Source organism: Octopus sinensis, linkage group LG11 (assembly GCF_006345805.1).
Source record: "Octopus sinensis linkage group LG11, ASM634580v1, whole genome shotgun sequence".
In the NCBI taxonomy this organism is placed as follows: domain Eukaryota; kingdom Metazoa; phylum Mollusca; class Cephalopoda; order Octopoda; family Octopodidae; genus Octopus; species Octopus sinensis.
In genome coordinates this window covers 60,318,619-60,335,890 of record NC_043007.1, presented here as the reverse complement: position 1 = coordinate 60,335,890, position 17,272 = coordinate 60,318,619, and the positions used below count along the sequence as shown (strand labels likewise).

General features: G+C 33.7%; 1 protein-coding gene across 19 annotated transcripts in view; it reads right to left on the bottom strand.

Annotated features, from left to right (window-relative positions):
* Positions 1-17,272, bottom strand: part of LOC115216989 (plasma membrane calcium-transporting ATPase 2) — a 330,524-nt gene that overhangs the window by 146,036 nt on the left and 167,216 nt on the right. For all 19 annotated transcript variants that reach the window (XM_036507543.1, XM_036507544.1, XM_036507526.1 and 16 more), the window contains one exon: positions 3,767-3,958. In XM_036507543.1, the coding sequence (XP_036363436.1) occupies positions 3,767-3,929 (163 nt within the window). In that variant the 5' untranslated portion in view covers positions 3,930-3,958. The remainder of the gene's footprint in view (positions 1-3,766; positions 3,959-17,272) is intronic.

Genomic DNA, 17,272 nt, shown 5'->3' with positions numbered 1-17,272 from the left:
TGCGGAAACCCCGCCCACAGGTGCAATTGCACCCACAAGCCCATTTTATTTTGCCTGCAGGCTGATATACTCATATGTACAAAATATAGTAAATTTTTCAATTATAAAAGTTATACAATGTTTGTATGCCTACTTGCGACAGGTCACATTTCTACTATGACTTAAAATGGTTAGACTTGAACAGAAAATCATCTGGTAATTACCATTTGAATGGAAATTTTGTTTCCACTATAAAACACATATTGCTAGGTTTGTACCACCCCCTTGAGACCTAACTACACTGTAGCTGAAAAATATAGAAATTTCATAACTAATGTAAATGTCCTAAATTCAATGGCAGTGTTAATGAAGATGTTATGCATTAATTTAATATGCTAAACAGAAGCAATGTGCTGTCACTGAGTTTTTGACAAAGGAGTGATACAGGTGGGTCTAACATCCACAGAAGGCTTGTTTATGGTGATGACATCATTGATAAGAGTAATGTGCACAGATGGATGAAGGACTTGAAAGGGGAAACAGCAGCAAAGCTATCACATTTGAATGACATGTGTATATTGTTTATAGTAGGAAAACTGGTACCATTGAAAGATAGTGGTTACAGTTTATGTAATAGGTAAAAACAATACTGTTCAGTGATATGATCATAGTAAAACTACTATCGAGTGAGATATACATTGTTATATAGTGGTAAATTTCATCAATAAGTAAGAGGTGCATAGGAACACTATCATCATTAGTGTACATTGTTATGTAGTAGCAAATATATTTACTAGCAAGAATTTCACCATTGACTGATATATATCACAGCAAAACTAGCATATTTGAGTAATAGGGTACATTGTTGATAGTAACAAACTCATCACTATTGAATGATAGGTGTACATTGTTTATTTAATAGCAAAACTATTATCATTCAGTGACAGCTGTATATTGTATATAGGAGATCAAGTCACATCCATGTGGAAATTTCTGAATCCATTGTTGTTTTATCTCATCACCTATGCTGTGTCTATTTCTCAGTCTTTCACTCAGTTCTTCCCTCCCTGCTTATATCTTTGTTGACTTGCAACAATATAAGAGAAACAGTGATGGTATTAGTCTCTCCTGAGTTTAGAATGGCTTGCAAAGGACAGGAGCATTGACTTTTCTTTAGATACAGAAACTAACTGCATTATTATTTACCTCTATCAATTTCTAAGTTCTCATTTCAATGTTATTTTGGGAAGGAGATCCAATACTAGTTTGAAGGCTGTACTGGAGATATGTATTCTGGGAGTTGTTATTAATACAGAAATTATGTGTGTAAGAAATCAAATTTATTGGGTTCTTATAGTGAGATAGGACATGCACAGAGCCTTAGAATTTATTGGAAAAATATTCTATAATAAATATAAAATAATAATTTAAATCTAATATAAATTTGTAAATATGCAGATATTAAGGATTCTCTTTGAAATGTCTCCTTAAAACCTCAGTAACATTTGAATATGAATGGTGTAGTAAAATTCTCCCTGAGACAAAAGTAACAGAAGAGCCAGCTATACAGATTATTCTTTACATTGTTACTAAGGCAATTAAGGAGATGAAAGTAGGGAAAACTACAGGTACTTCACAAATAAACACTTATGTAGAAATCATCAGGTACTGTCATCATCATCATAATTTAAAGCCCATTGTCCATACTGGCAAGCCAGGGGGCTTCACCAGACTCAAGTTTCATTTAGCATGGTTTCTACAACTGGATGCCCTTCCTAAAACCAACCACTTAACATAGTGTGCTGGATGTCTTTACGTGGCACTGCATAGATGCTTTTGTGTGATACTACATGGGTGCTTTTACATGTTGCTGCATGGGCTCTTTTATGTATTGCTGCATGGGTGCTTCTACTTGGCACTACACGGGCACTTTATGTAGCCAGAAGGATCAGTCTTAAGACTTTTGCTGCAGGGTATGGGTCTTCTTCAGTATGGCCAGGCATCTATTAAAATTAGCTGAGAGAGTTGCAGTGAAGTTTTCCAAGATATGGTTATGGATATATAGATGTCTTCAATGTGTGACAGCTGCAAAGGGAGTTAACTAAAAACAAATTGACATGTCTTTAGTTGCCTTTGACAGTATCATGCTTTCTACTTTGTTAGAAGCTATGAATGTTAGGTAGAGATGATTAGCTTGAGAATACAGCTGAAGATGTCTATAAAGTTGGTGTAAATAAGTGTAGAATTGTCAAGAATTGATCATAAATGAGTTTATCTAAGGCTCTGTTCTTAGACCCCATCTTTTCATTATAATTTTTGATCAATAATACAAGAGTTTTTTTTTACATGTTAAAGATGGGTGTTCCACTGCAGAATCTGTTGAAGAGTTGTAGAAAAAAATTTCCAAACTTGAAAAATGTTTGGGAGCCCTAAAACTTAAAGGTCAACATGGTAAAGACTTAACTAAATGAGAACACAATATCTTAATGCATTTGAGAAGTGATTTTAATAGGAGGGAATAGGAAGGGACTTAATAGTGAGCACTCAATGGGTAAATGAATGTTGCAGTTAGATCTCTGGCAGACTGACAGAGAACCAAGACTTCTGATGTCATTAACAGTAGTAATTAGCAGCAGAAACATGTACACAATTAAGCTGATGAATTGCTTAGATAGCTTGCTTGATGGAATATATAAATCACTTATTTAGTACTGATCTGATTGTAGTGAGAATGTTGTAGAGGTTACAAGAAGATATGAAAGATGTTCAGATAGGTGCTATTCTGTTAGTAATTAAAGCTTACCCTGTATGTATGTATAAAAAGATAGACTGTATGAAGGACATGTAGGCAAGTGAAGGTACAGAAATAGTGAGAGATTGGCACTGATTATAGAGATTGTGAAGAGAGCAGAAAGGAAACTTAATCAAATATGATACATTGGATGTGCAAGGCAGAGGACAAGTGAACTGGATATTAAAGAATCAGCTGATGTATGTAGGTAAGAGGAATTCTGGTAATAATAATTCTTTCTGCTAAAGGCACAGGGCCTGAAATTTTATGGGAGGGAACTAGTTGATTACATTGATCCCAGTGTTTCACAGGTACTTAATTTATTGACTCCAAAAGGATGAAAGGCAAAGTTGACCTTGGTGGAATTTGAACTTAGAACGTAATGATGGACGAAATACTGCTAAGCATTTTGCCTGACATGTTAACAATTCTGCCAGCTTGCTGCCTTGCACTCTGGTAATGATAATACCATGTGAATGGATGACATATGCTGGGTGAAAAGTGCTACTTGTTGTCAATGAATGGTACCTGTAATATACTTGTAGTAGGTCTCTGTCATCTGATAATGGCAATTCAGTGGTTTCAATCAACTCAGCTACCTGTTCCTGAATTAATATGAAAGTGGCTGAGTACTCCACAGATATGTGTACCCTTAGCATAATTCTCAGACAGAATCAGCATGATATAGTGTTTACAGGTATAATTCACCAGATAGGTCTCTATACAGTTACCTTCAACCTAGTTTCATTCACAAGATACATGTCAACCTGAGGCTACTGAAAATGGCATTTGCCCAAAATGCCAAATAGTTGGATCAAATCCTAGACCTCATAGTTGCAAACCATTCACTTATACTGTGTCTACACTTATGATATTTAAAGACTGAAAAAAGACATGTGAAATAGTAAGATTGAATTTCAATATGAAAGGTCTATCTTCTGAAAATGAATATTTTTAAAATCATAATCATCATAGAAAAATAGAAATTAAATTTACCTTCACTTGTTGAAGTATACAATTTTTTACAAATTTCCAATACACCACCGTATTTTTTGCTAATTGTTTCTACAGCATCAGCACCTTTTATTTGCATTAAATCCCGTAACTCCTCAAGTGTTATCCCATATTCAGGTGGGTGGCCGTCAACCTCATCCCCCATGATTGCAGCCTATAGCGTAATGTCCAACACTAGAACAAAAGAGAAAGAGGAAAATATTTAATCATTATAATTCACTCTTGAAGTCTTTAAAACAAATAAACAATAACAATGGTTTTTAATTTAGGCACAAAACCAGCAATTTTGAAAGGCCAGGGTCAGACAGTTACATCATTCCCCAGCACTTGATTGGTAATAAATTTATTGAGCTGGAAAGGATAAAAGGTAAAGTTTGGCAAGATTGGAGAAAAAAAAAAGCCGGAACTAAATACTGCAAGGCATTTTATTTGATGCTTTCACAAGACCTGAAAATTGGGAGAGAGGTTTAGTCAATTAAATCTCTAGTGTTGGTAACAGGATAAAATGCATCCAGTACACTCTGTAAAGTGGCTAGAATTACCAGCATGGAAAATGGAAATATGATATTAGATTCCATTGGATCATGTAAATTAATTGAAATAGAGAACAGGGAATAACAAGTGTTTGGATCCATAGTGCAGCAGGATTTGAACTAATTTTCTGTTTTATGAACCATCTCACAGCCCATGTAGTAGTAGTAATAATAATAATAATATACACTTATGTACCACAACTTAGATAATGATGCAGAGACTGCATTAAATTCCAACACACACACATACACATGCTACTTGATTACTAGCTTCAACATAAACTTGATATATCTTTACATAATGGTAAATGTATCTGTCATTGTTTAGATACCATCTTGGCTCCAATCAAACAGATCTATGACCTAAATCAAAACTGAAATAATTGTTTTAATTAACTTGCAACAATGTTAAAGCACCAAGAAATTACAGTTGTTTGGGCGCTCTATTACAACAATTATGACATGGGATATCTTCTCAATTCTATTTGTAATTGATAATAGTTGTAAGTGTAACCCTATACAACTGCTTCAGTAAATAAACTTGAGAAAATAAAATTCTATCAAATTCCAGAAAATGCTAACCTTGTATGTTGTCTTATGTGTATTTCCATGTTAACATGTGTTACTCATTTATACTATTTGAGGTATTGTTTGCCCTTCCTGTCACTAAACCTTACTTGTTTTCAAGTAAGGGTTCTCTTATTTTATGCACTTTTGAAGGTGTAAAGCAAATGGACAATTTGCTAACAGATAACAACAACAACAACACTGCTCAGAGCAAGTAACTTTCATAAAGCACAAATATAAATACACACACATGGGCTTCTTTCAGTTTCCATCTACCAAATTCACTCACAAGGTTTCGGTCTTCCTGAGTCTATAAAAGAAGACTCTTGCCTAAGGTACCATGCTGTGGGACTGAACCTGAAACTATGTGGTAGGGAAGCAAACTTCTTAACCACACAAGCAATTTATTACACTGGATTACATTATTTAGATAGAATTTTCAAATACATTCCTTAATAAGTAAATGCAGCTTTCCTATATCAAAAATATCTCAATACCAAAACATGAGCTAAAATGAAAACTGAACTAAAACCCTGTTTAAATAGAATTGTAGAAAATAGTATTTGTGCTGAAATATATATATATCATATAATAGCTTTCTTTTCATTAAGTGCTGTAAAATGGGGAAAAACAAAAGCAAATATCCATGTGAAATAAAATATCCCTGTTTGTTTATATAAAGTCAGCTTCACAGAATCATGTTGACTTTCCATTATCACAAATTTTCTATAAAAAGCAGAGAACATGTTCGCGTGTGTGCATGAACACATGAAAAGGATTCGTGTCGATTAGTGACAACCAATGTAGTCATACTTTATTCCCCTTTATCTGGAATATATACACACACACACACACACACAAACATTTGTTTTAAAGTTCATTTTTCATGATTGCATGATTTAGATGGAATTTAATGAGGCAAATTTTCTACAGCTGGATACCCTTGCTGTCACCAACCCATACCTGTTTCCAACTAAGGGAATAATTTTCCATGCCCAGAGATGTTTTCACAGAATATTGGAAATGAATGATGTTGCTTGTATGACAGTGACACTCATTTACAAATATCACATAATGTCAAGGAGACACAAACATAGTACAGACACATGTATAAACCCTTATTGCTTAGTATATATATATATATATATATATATATATATATATATATATATATATATATACATAGTTATATGATGGGCTTCCACAGTTTTCATCTACCAGATCCACTCACAAGGTTTTGGTCAGCTAAGGGTTATAGTAGAAGACATGCCTATAGTGCTATGAAATGGGATTGAACCTAATACCTTGTGCTGGGAAGCACTAAAACATATAAACTCTCCTCATATCCTTATTGTGTACTACCACCATAACTTCTCCATCCAATATATACCAAAATACTAGGTCCTATTGTTTTTGTCATACTGATTAGATTAGTAGTTTTGAGTGCTAGCTTCAGTAAATATTTAAATAATTGTTTAAAGGGAGTCTAGTTTTTTTTTAATCAGTGATTACTAAACAAATAAAAAAAAACTTTCTTATTGCTAAGTTATGACACATAACATAGATTCTAAGAGACATCTGTGGTTATAATAGACAAGAGTATACATTGCAAACCAATATCTCATAGACACAAGACAGCAAAATGCTTTTAAATTGAATAGTAACTGTTGCAAGGTAGAGAAAACCCTTTGTAGCAAAGGTATAGAAGAGAAGCTGAAACACTTCAATACCTGTTCAACACTCAAGCAAGGAAATGAAAAGGACATGATAATGATGATGGATGACTACATAAGTGGAGAAACTATTCCTTGCTTTAATTTGTATAATATTTGTTGATTTTGGACCACAATTTTCCCCAATTATGTCATGGAATGTAAGTGTATATCAAATATAACCATACTTGATTAATTCAAAAAATTGGAAAAAACAAAATTTTAGCTCTAATTCATTCCTTGTGTAGACGAAGAATTTTCAAATGGTTAAACTATGATTCTGTAATCTGTGTTTATTCTTATGTCACTAAAGAAGCACCAAGTAAATACTCAAAATATTAATTTTCAATAGGATAGAATGATGTTTGTATTCTCTTATATTTATTTTTGTTCCTTACTCAATACCAACTACAAGATCAATAAGAAGCATAAGACAGATAAAGCTAAGTATACTGACCATATATGACTTGGATACAATTCAAGTAAGTTAGGACTATCTATTTTATTACAGTACCAATCAGTCGAAACAATGTAATATTCATTTTCAGTGAGATTCTGATGTTCTTCATCATAAACAAATAGAATAGTTATGAAAGAAATTAATTCATGAAGAAAATAATACATTTTTTTTTTACATATGCCACCATAATTATTACGTTATTGCCCTGCCCAGCCATCCATTCATCTTGATCTAGAAAATCATCTAGCTTTAATCTTCCTTCCAGATCTGATCCTATGAATAAATGTCTTTTGCTATTGATAAGTTTTTAATGACTTTACAAATTTTGTGGAACAGCATGCATGTGAGAATTTATATAATATAAATCTATTATGCAAATTATTATAATTTTTGTGAAATCTATCTGCCTGTAACATAATTTCTGGTTTGGTTTGCAACTCCCCCACCTCTGAATGTATGTATATAACCTAGACAACTCACTGGTTCTGTCCACTTCAGTTTCCTCTGAAGAACGTAATTTCACAAGGACAAGCAGTGATGCAGTGGCAGAGTGCCATCACTGTTTTTTTTATTTAAATCTCTCACCCAATACACCCCCACCCCATTTCTCACAGTCTTCCTCTGTATGTCTGTATGTATACAGGCTCATATATATTCTTCAACATGGTCATTAAAGGAATTAAACTTCCTCTTTTGAAAACAGAAAATTTTTTCCTTTAAAAATAAGTGTTACAAAATGGAAAAAAAATTATGAATCTGTACTTTAAATTTATCTTAAAACTTACTGATAAGTATTTGTTAAATTTTGATAAGTTACTTTCTCTGCAATAAGAAATGCCATGTATCAATCCATCCATTCATCCATCCACCCATTGTAAGGTTATAGCCATCTTGAAATGAATTTCATTATTGAACAGTTTGTCATGAATGAAGAGGATTTTGCAGGCATTACTATTAGGAAAGTGTTAAATTCAGTAAAAATATTGCATACAAAGACACTGTTTAATTATTGAAATCTCCTGTCTGTCTGTTTGTGGTATATAATGTATATGGAAATAAAACACTTGTAAACTAATATGTATTTTGGTCTGGTATAAAACAACAGGTCATGTACTAGTATTTATAATGTGTAATTTATCCAAATTGCCAAGACCAAACTGTTGCCATATTATTGTTGTTTTTCTTGTGCAATACAACACTGCATGATTTGGTTATTTTATGTGGCACAACATGCACTGTGTAACTGATATGATAACAATAGTCTTGTATATAAATTTGTAGCAATACCTCCAGCTAAACATGTGTATTCCTGCAGTTTGTTACTGTGTATCTGTTTTCTTCTTGTTCTTTTGCTTTGTGTCACGTCACGTTCAGTGATAATACTGGTACATTGGTAGCATTGAGCAAAGTCTAATGATAATAATGTGCAGGTAATCTGATTATTTTCGATTCAATATATTTATCTTGTTTTACTGCTGTCACCATATTGTGCCATGCAGGCACTACAATAATGTGATGCAGAGTGATAGGTTTTCTGTTTGACTGTTGATCTCCCAGCCATTTATCTGCAACAGCATATTTAATAATGTGAAACAAAGTACATTTAGTTTTGTATTATTACACATTATATTGAATTAATCATACATTATCTTGAAACCTCAAAATTATGATGATATGATTGTTTACATTTAGAATAACATTGTAGGGTAGGTGTGAGTGACCAGATCTGGCCAGTTTGAACATGAAATATGTAGAATATTCGAGCCAGATATGGCCAGTTTAGAAGCTAGTGTTAATCAATTTGGAAAAAAATACACTGTCAGCAGCCATCACTGGAAGAAGGTATAAAGGATAACTATTTCTAAGGTTAAGTAGTCACTGTTTTAATGTCCACTTTTCAATGCCTGTAAGAATCAAATGGAATTGATTGAGACAAATCATCTGCAGCTGGATGTTCTTGTTACAACTCCCAGCTGCTTCCAAACAAAGTAATATCAATTTCTCGTGAAGTAGATTGGAAATGGAAGATGCTGCTTGTATGATGGTGATGCTTGTTTATAACTATCACATACCATCAAAGAAACAATACATCCATGTGAAAGGCTTCTTTCAGTTCCTATCTAACAAATCCATTCACAAAACTTTGGTTGGCCTGGGGTTATTGCAGAAAACACTTCCCCAAAGTACCCCACAGTGCGTCTAAACCCAAAATCACATGGTTAGCATTTATGTATTTTGATAAGCATGTTATAAATTTTTTTATTATTATCTACTGGGTAAATTAAAATATGAATCCTATTTGTTTATTTTTACTTTAAACGATTACAATATTAGATATTTCAGGTTTCAATTTCACATTGGTTATTACTTATAAAGTTAATTAAAACAATGAAATGAAAACCATAAAAAAATTATAATTAGAACTTATTAAAAACAGAGTTAACAAATTTCACAATCGATATACAAGTTCTTGTTGATCTACAAAATAATATACACTTTACCACCTAAGTGTTTGGGTTATAGTTGGTAGATGCATCAACTGGAATAAAGCAGTTTTCTTGAACCACAGATACCTATTTGCCACTTCAGCTTGGACTGGCCTTACACCATAAATAACTAGCATAGAGTAATGTTCATTGTATCTGACAGGAGTTAGATGGCTTGTAGAAACCAAGTTTTTCTAGTCAACTTGATGAGCATAATTGGAATTAGCTGTTACAAGATATATAGGCTTCACTAGAAATTTCAATTTTGAATTAAGTATGTAATAATGCAGATAATCTGTACCAAATTCAGACAACCATGTGGGGCACATAGATCAGGTAGATGTCATTCTAGAAAATAAAAAGAACATCTAGTAACACAGTCTTCCATTGTGCAAGGAATAACTTTATATGATTCCAGAGATTCTTATGTCTTTTGCACTGAGCTCCCTAAAGAATTACAAGATGATATGGCATGTACAAATCTGATTGCTTTTCAGCAACTGTTTCAATTTGACAAATATGAAGAAGCTACCCACTCTTCCCCTAAATGAATAAACAATGGTTGACTAAAAATTGAGAAGTGATGAGTTAGGCACTCTCTAATTGTATCAAGGTATAGATAAGCAAATGGTAAGAAAATTCATCAGTTGTAGTAAGTATACATTTGAGTTGTTAGAATGAGAAAGAAATCCTTTAAAATCGAAGTACCCTTCAGACAATATCAATTCCATTTATCATATGCCTGGCAAGTTGGTGCAGACTCCTACTTCTTTAATGATTAGTTTACAAACTTTTATAAAATGAAGCATTTGTCTTTTACTGCAGTGCACATTATGTAGCAATTTAAAGTTGCAAAAGTAATAGCACAAGTACAAGACAGACAATCAATTGAAAGATTCTCCAGGCCAGATCTATAGCTTATAGCTAAACAGTTGAGAAAATCAGTCAAAACCCAGGAGTTTCGTTTTCTTAAAATCTTGCCTTGGTTCATATGGTCAAACATGAATGAAACAAACCTTTGATCTGTCACTAAATCAAAATGTTTTATGGAAAAAATATTTCCATTGTCTCACAGTCTCTCTAAATGTACACATTTCTTTTACAACAATGTGACAAGAAGATTTTTTTTGAGAATTATTTAAGAACGTTGAGGAAAATATCATAGATAATATTGCAGCAATAGTTTCATCAATATCATGTTTCAATGATAAAATGTGAATCATATTGATAGTGGCTGAAGATGGCTTGTTTAAGATTATTTGAAATAGAACTGATACAGCTTACAGTGTCTTCAGATAGAAGAAAATGTGCAACAAGTATTGACCTTATTTCATAAGAGTGGGAAGGATCCATTGGGTATAATATACAATAAACTGGATTTTTTTTACTATTCTGAGGTAGAGCTAGCTCTTCAAGAATTTAATGGTTTTCTTGATTAACACATGGTCACATGATTCTTCACATGAAATCAGATAATCTAAGTTAATATATATAAACAGTTATTAGATTTATTTTTGTTTAAGGTCAGGTTATTATGTTTGGCAGCTTTAAAGAAATTTGAATTGTTGGTTTTTTGCTCTGATTTTGTTTCACTACAAACTAAAATATCATCTAAATATAAAATAGATACCTTTAAGATTATTTTCATTGATAAATTTCTAGATGACTTGCTGAAACACAGACACACCATTTGTAGTAACCACAGGAATGCTATTAAGTTGATATAGACTTCTAGATGCTTGGAAAGCTGCATATGGTCACTCTACAGATATTATAGCAACTTGATAATTAGCGCTACTTAGATAATTTTTGCCATAATATTTATGTTTGGATATAACATTGATCAGATCATCTATACAGAGAACTGGGTAACCATTTAGCTTTGTAAAATGGTTGATAGTTTGAGAGAGAAATATTTTATAAGTCTTTTCTTGACGTAATTGCCATAACAACTTCAATCTGAACCCACTTTGGTGAACTACTTGGTTCTATGTATCCATCCCTTAAAAGTTTTGAAATTTCTGACTATCAGTTCTTTATTTTCCAAACTGACGTGAAGTTTGGATGAAACAGGTTTGCATTTTAGAGCCACTTGTAGTTGAATAAAACTATGAACTACATAAAAGGTTCTGATTCATAATAAAGTAACTGTTGTGCCTCACTCTTATAGAAAATATGTTGAATGTTTGTAACTTCAAGATTACACAGCTCACTTCTGTGGGCCATGCTGTACAGTTCCTAGCATCATCCTCTGTGCATAGAGGTATCACTCCTTTCATGGCTGCCAGCTCATACATCTCTTATCTCATCTCATGATTTCCACGTGGTTGCATGAGACTTCCCTTGAGTATATGTATCAAGATACCAAAATCAGCAACCCAATGCTACTATCACAGTATTTCTCCTTGAAATGTTTTGGCTTTTTACATCATGCAGCAATTCTTGCACTTCGCCTTAGTTGAGGACTTGATGAAATTTTCATGGTTGACCTTCAATATTAATTGTCAATATTAAGCTTCTCCACTTCTATAACTCTGGTGTTAGTGTCATGCCTAGCCTTGGGACTTGATATAGTTGCACCATCAATGTTAGGCATCCTTGCAGACTTGGCATTAACCACTGTGCCAGGTGTTGTGCTCAATTCTGGTTCCCATCTGTTTAGTGGGACCAGTTGCTCAACTGCCGCTAACTGCGGTGGCTGACCCTACTCCTTAATCCATGTAGTATTCTTTCCAGTATGTATCACATATTTTGCCTTGGATGCAACCTTATTGAACATGGTTTTGTGCATTACATCCTTACCTATTTCAAAGAATGTGTTTACAGCAACCCTCAATGGTCCTTTCATTAACTTTTTGGCCAGTGATAATTTATAACCACCCGAGGCTCCGATGGTTGAACAGAATTTTGTTCAAGTAGTTGCTGAAATTCCTGGTCTTCGGATCAAAATGTTTCAGCACAGCTTTCACAATTTGTACAGCCCTAAACCATTTTTGCATGTTAGGAAATCATTCTCTTTAGCAAATGCACATTCTAGATTTGAGACTGATCTCCAATTTTGCTGTAAAATTCTTCCTTTATTTTGTCATATAATGCGTTTGCACTTAGTTGTTTTCAGATGCCTTTCATCATTATGGGATTGATGTCCTGCCACACACTGTCATATTTATCTAAATGCAAAGAAAATTATATCACCTTCGCTAGTCTCATTATGCATCAATTGAAAGAGGGCATTGATGTGCAGAATACTTTTACCTGGAACATACTTAACAACAAAATTGTACTGTGACAGAATCAAACTCCACCTGGCTATTTTTTATGAAGCACATCAAGATACATCTAAATCCATTGCAAACAAGGTTTTAAAATAAAACTGCAGCATACTTATGCATAAGCATCTCTCTCTATGTTTGACCAATTTCATTGTGCCTGGCTAAAGGTGTGACTTATGAATGCAGTTCTGAAATATGCCACTAACTCTTAAGGCCCATTTGAAGTCTGGTAACCAGGTAGAGACCATTGATTGCATTAATAGTGCAAATCTGCCTTGCTTCTTCTGCTAAAGGTATTTTCCAATATGCATGCTTTAAATTTAGAGTGGAGAAACATTTTGCACCTGACATACCAGAGACGGTAGTGTTGCAAATGATAATGGGACTATTGAACAAGCTGCCTCAGTATCCACTTTCATATCTATGCTTCTGTTATTTATAAAACACTTGCAAAAACCCATGTTATCTGCACTCTCAATGATGTTCACATTTGGCAACAAACTGTCAACAGATCCAATCTCATTTGGAGATACATTTATGTTGTCCACATGGCTATCATTTTTAGATCGGTATAATCTTGCAAAATCCCTAATTTGCCACACTTATTACAATTTTTTCTATATGTTGGACACACACAAGCTTTGTGTGTATGACCACAATTTCGACATGCCATCACAATGTCACGACTGCTGGTATTTTTGTTGACATTAAAGTTTGTTATTGTTTGTCGACTACTTGCAAACGGTGTTTCCGATTCTATGGTGGATGTGAGGGCAGGTATTTCACTGTAACGACACCATAACTGATCCAAAATTTTAAACTTTATCTCTGCAATGGAGTTTCATGATTTCCTCTTCTGGATTTTCTTTCAACCTATTCAAGTAACAGAAGGAAGCTTGGAAATTAATCCTAAGAAGGAAGTCATTGATTGATTCATCTTCTAGTTGCTTTAGTTCCAATAATTTTAATATGTCTGCAATTAACAGTCTCTCCTTTGGCTTTATTAGTTGTGGCAACACATTCATTATTTGTTGGTATGTTGTGTTCTGAAGACTCACCAGGAAAAGAACATCTTTTAACTTCTGCTCCACAGTTAGAAAGAAACATTGGCTTCGTTTTGACACCTTCTACCAAACTGTATCAGCTAGGCATTAGCTTCTTCCAAGTTCAAGTTTAAATGTTTTCTGGATGTCATCCTTGCTGCCATACTTCAGTCTTATAGAAAATAAGTTGAATGTGCATAACTGCAAGATTACACAGCTGACTTCTGAGGGCCATGCTGTACAGTTCCTAGCATCATCCCTGTGTATAATGGTATCACTCCTTTTATGGCTGCCAGCTCATACATCTCTCATCTCATTATTACCATATGGTTGCACACGACTTCTCTTGAGAGTTCTATATATATAAATATATGTATATATCAGGATACCAAAATCAGCAACCCAATGCAACTATCACAGTAACTCTAATTACTTTATCTAATTAAATAATAGAAAAGACATTCTATAGTCCAATCAGCACAAAGTTGCAGAATCACAGAAACTTCTGGATTTTTATCCATCTTTTATAGATATTTTAGTGATAGAAAATCCATTAATTCATGCTGTTAGTTCAGATGTAGCTATAAAAATGGTAAAACAGTACCTGTCTTTGGCATAAAATTTTCAGATGATTCTGCATCTGTGATAATTTCAATTACCATGCTATTATTTTTCTCATAATCATAGGTGTAAGGTGGAATAGCTGAAGATACCTTAGACTGTAAGGCAGAAGTGGTGTGGCCACTGGATTGGCTTACAATAGCCCAGTGTGTATCCTTTTACATTTTGGAAGTAGTTTTAGCAGGATAAAAGGCACAAAGTTGCCACAGGAAGGCATGGTTTCTATGCTTAGGATTTACTCTGTCAGATTGCTCAAATTTAACACTTAAATTCTTAGTAGCATCAGAAACTTTCAGAACTAAGGAGGATTAGATTAAACTTGTTCCAAAGATCTAGCCTATCAGATGGGTTTATTCTCTGTCTGGTCCCAATAATGATTTGAACTACTCCATGGGTAAAACAATCTCTTATAGTACAAAGATAGTGTCTTGCATTGATTGAAGCTGTTTTAAAGAATAATTAAAACTTGCACAACATTGTATGTTTATTACATTAAGCCCAATATGCAACAATAAAATCTCTAGTTTGTTAGGATTAAGGTTGGTACCAATAGCTGTTAATAAATATTTGAATCAATTGATCTACAACCAACTTCTTACCACATTAAAGAGAATTTCTTGAATGTTAAATTTGTTTAGTTGAGCTATCTTGTCCATTTTGATTCTCCTGTTTACTTCTTGGAGCTAAATATAAAGATATTTCTAAACAACTGGCCTTAACTATACCATCAATGTTCCTCAACTTCTAAAAATTCTATGGCTAGTAAATTCAATATTAATGATAGACTTTTAAGTACAAAATGAATTTGTCTTTGTTAGTGTCATCAATAAAAGGTAAGATATAATTATTAACTTAATACTCAGTGTAATAATAATTACATCATTTTTTTTTGTCAGAGGATATTGTGGTAGAGTTTTCTATGACTGGATACCCTTCCTGATATCAGCCCTCATCTGTTTTCAAGCAAGGTAATAATCTAATAATCTCCCAGTTTATGGAACAACAAGCTGGACATGGTTATGCAGAGAAATAGAAACAAAAGATATCATCTGAATGTCTTTGGTTTACAAAGATTGCACAGCATGTCAAGGAACTATGACATACTTTTGTAGCAGACTGCAAGCAAATGACACCATCTGCATGAACAGCATTGTGTTTACAATCAGCAAACACACATTAAGATGAGAGGAGGAAATGCAAACTCACTCACAAAAAACACACAATGATGTACATTCAAACAATTATGATGGGCTTCTTTTAGTTTTTAGCCACTAAATCCATCCATAAAGCTTTGGTTGGTTCCTGGAGCTATAATAGAAGACACTTGCCTAAGGAACTTGCAAAAACATGATTGGGAAGCAAACTTCTTAGTCACACAACCATGAATTATATGTTGTATAATTTAGAATTGCAGAAATAATCAACAGCGATAAATGTGGTAAAATTCCTTTAGATCTGTTAGCATCTAGTACTCTAAATGAACATATGGATATTACACAAAGAATGCAGAAGCTTTACTTTGGTTATTCCTTCACCCAGATGTGTTATTTTCAATATGGAGTTGCTCAGTTTCCATTTTACAAAGTATATGCAAACAATTACAGAATAAACAAACTGGATCATTTAGCTTCTTCAGTATTTAAGAAAGAGCAGTGGAATAATAATAATAATTATTATTATTATCAGCATCATTATTATTATTTAGTTAGAAGGGACCCTCTGTCAATGAGACTAATATGTAAATATTCCACTTAGACTGCTACAAAGCGACAACTATAGAAGGATATGTACAGGGAGGGAATTACAGAAGGTTGAATCTTTGGTAAGAATGGGCTTGATGTAGTAGTTAGTATAGGGCCCCGATGGGAATAGGACACAACATAGTTGATAAAAGGAGGGGAGATGAGTGAAATGAGATTGCCATAGTGAGAGTGGCAAAAGATCAGCAGGGGCTACTGTAGTGGTAAAAAAGGCAAAGTAAAAAGAGTATGCCTGCAATCCAGAGGCTAGAGGCATATTTGCTGAGTGGCTATTTCTCTGGATGTGGTCTAAGATAACTGCATAGCAGCAGCATCCCAGATATAGGAGCGCTACCCCATTGTGCATCTCACCTGTGTGTTCTAGTTCTGAAGAGAAAGGCTAGTCTTTAAGATACTGGAGGGAACCTCTAGGCTTATTGCATGTATATGCTCTCTAGCACTGGTGGGAAGCTAAGGAACAGATAGAACAAACTGTAAGGTATACAATACAAAACAACATTGTTGATTGATTTTCTCTGTTACTGTGTGCTGTAAATGACAGGGGCCTAAAACAAGTGACAAGACCCTGTGAAATGGCTCAGTCTATATCAGCAAGGAAAAATATATATGATGATGAACTAAACTTTATTACTTAAGCCATTTCTATTTTCTGGAGAAATAAAGTTAATTATTTTATTGAGTTCAGTCAGTTTTAGAAACTGATGCGGTGACTTGAAAACAATTATGGAAAGTTATTATTTTGAAGCTTCAAGATTTCAATGATGATATTGTTTATTTTTACAATGACATTGCAGGGTAGGTGTGAGAGGCCAGATCTGGCCAGTTTGAACATAAAACAGGTAAAAGAAGGATGTAGTTGGTTTAAGTACTAAAGGGTTATAGAAACTGATTAAAAGTTGTTGTTTAGCCTGGTGGAATTTAGTCTGAGAGAAGGCTGCTATTGCTAGCTAACCAAGTAACTGACTAGAAATAGCATTAGTTCAACTTCTAAAAATTTATATTAATTGGTTACAATTTCTATCTCTGGAAAGAGA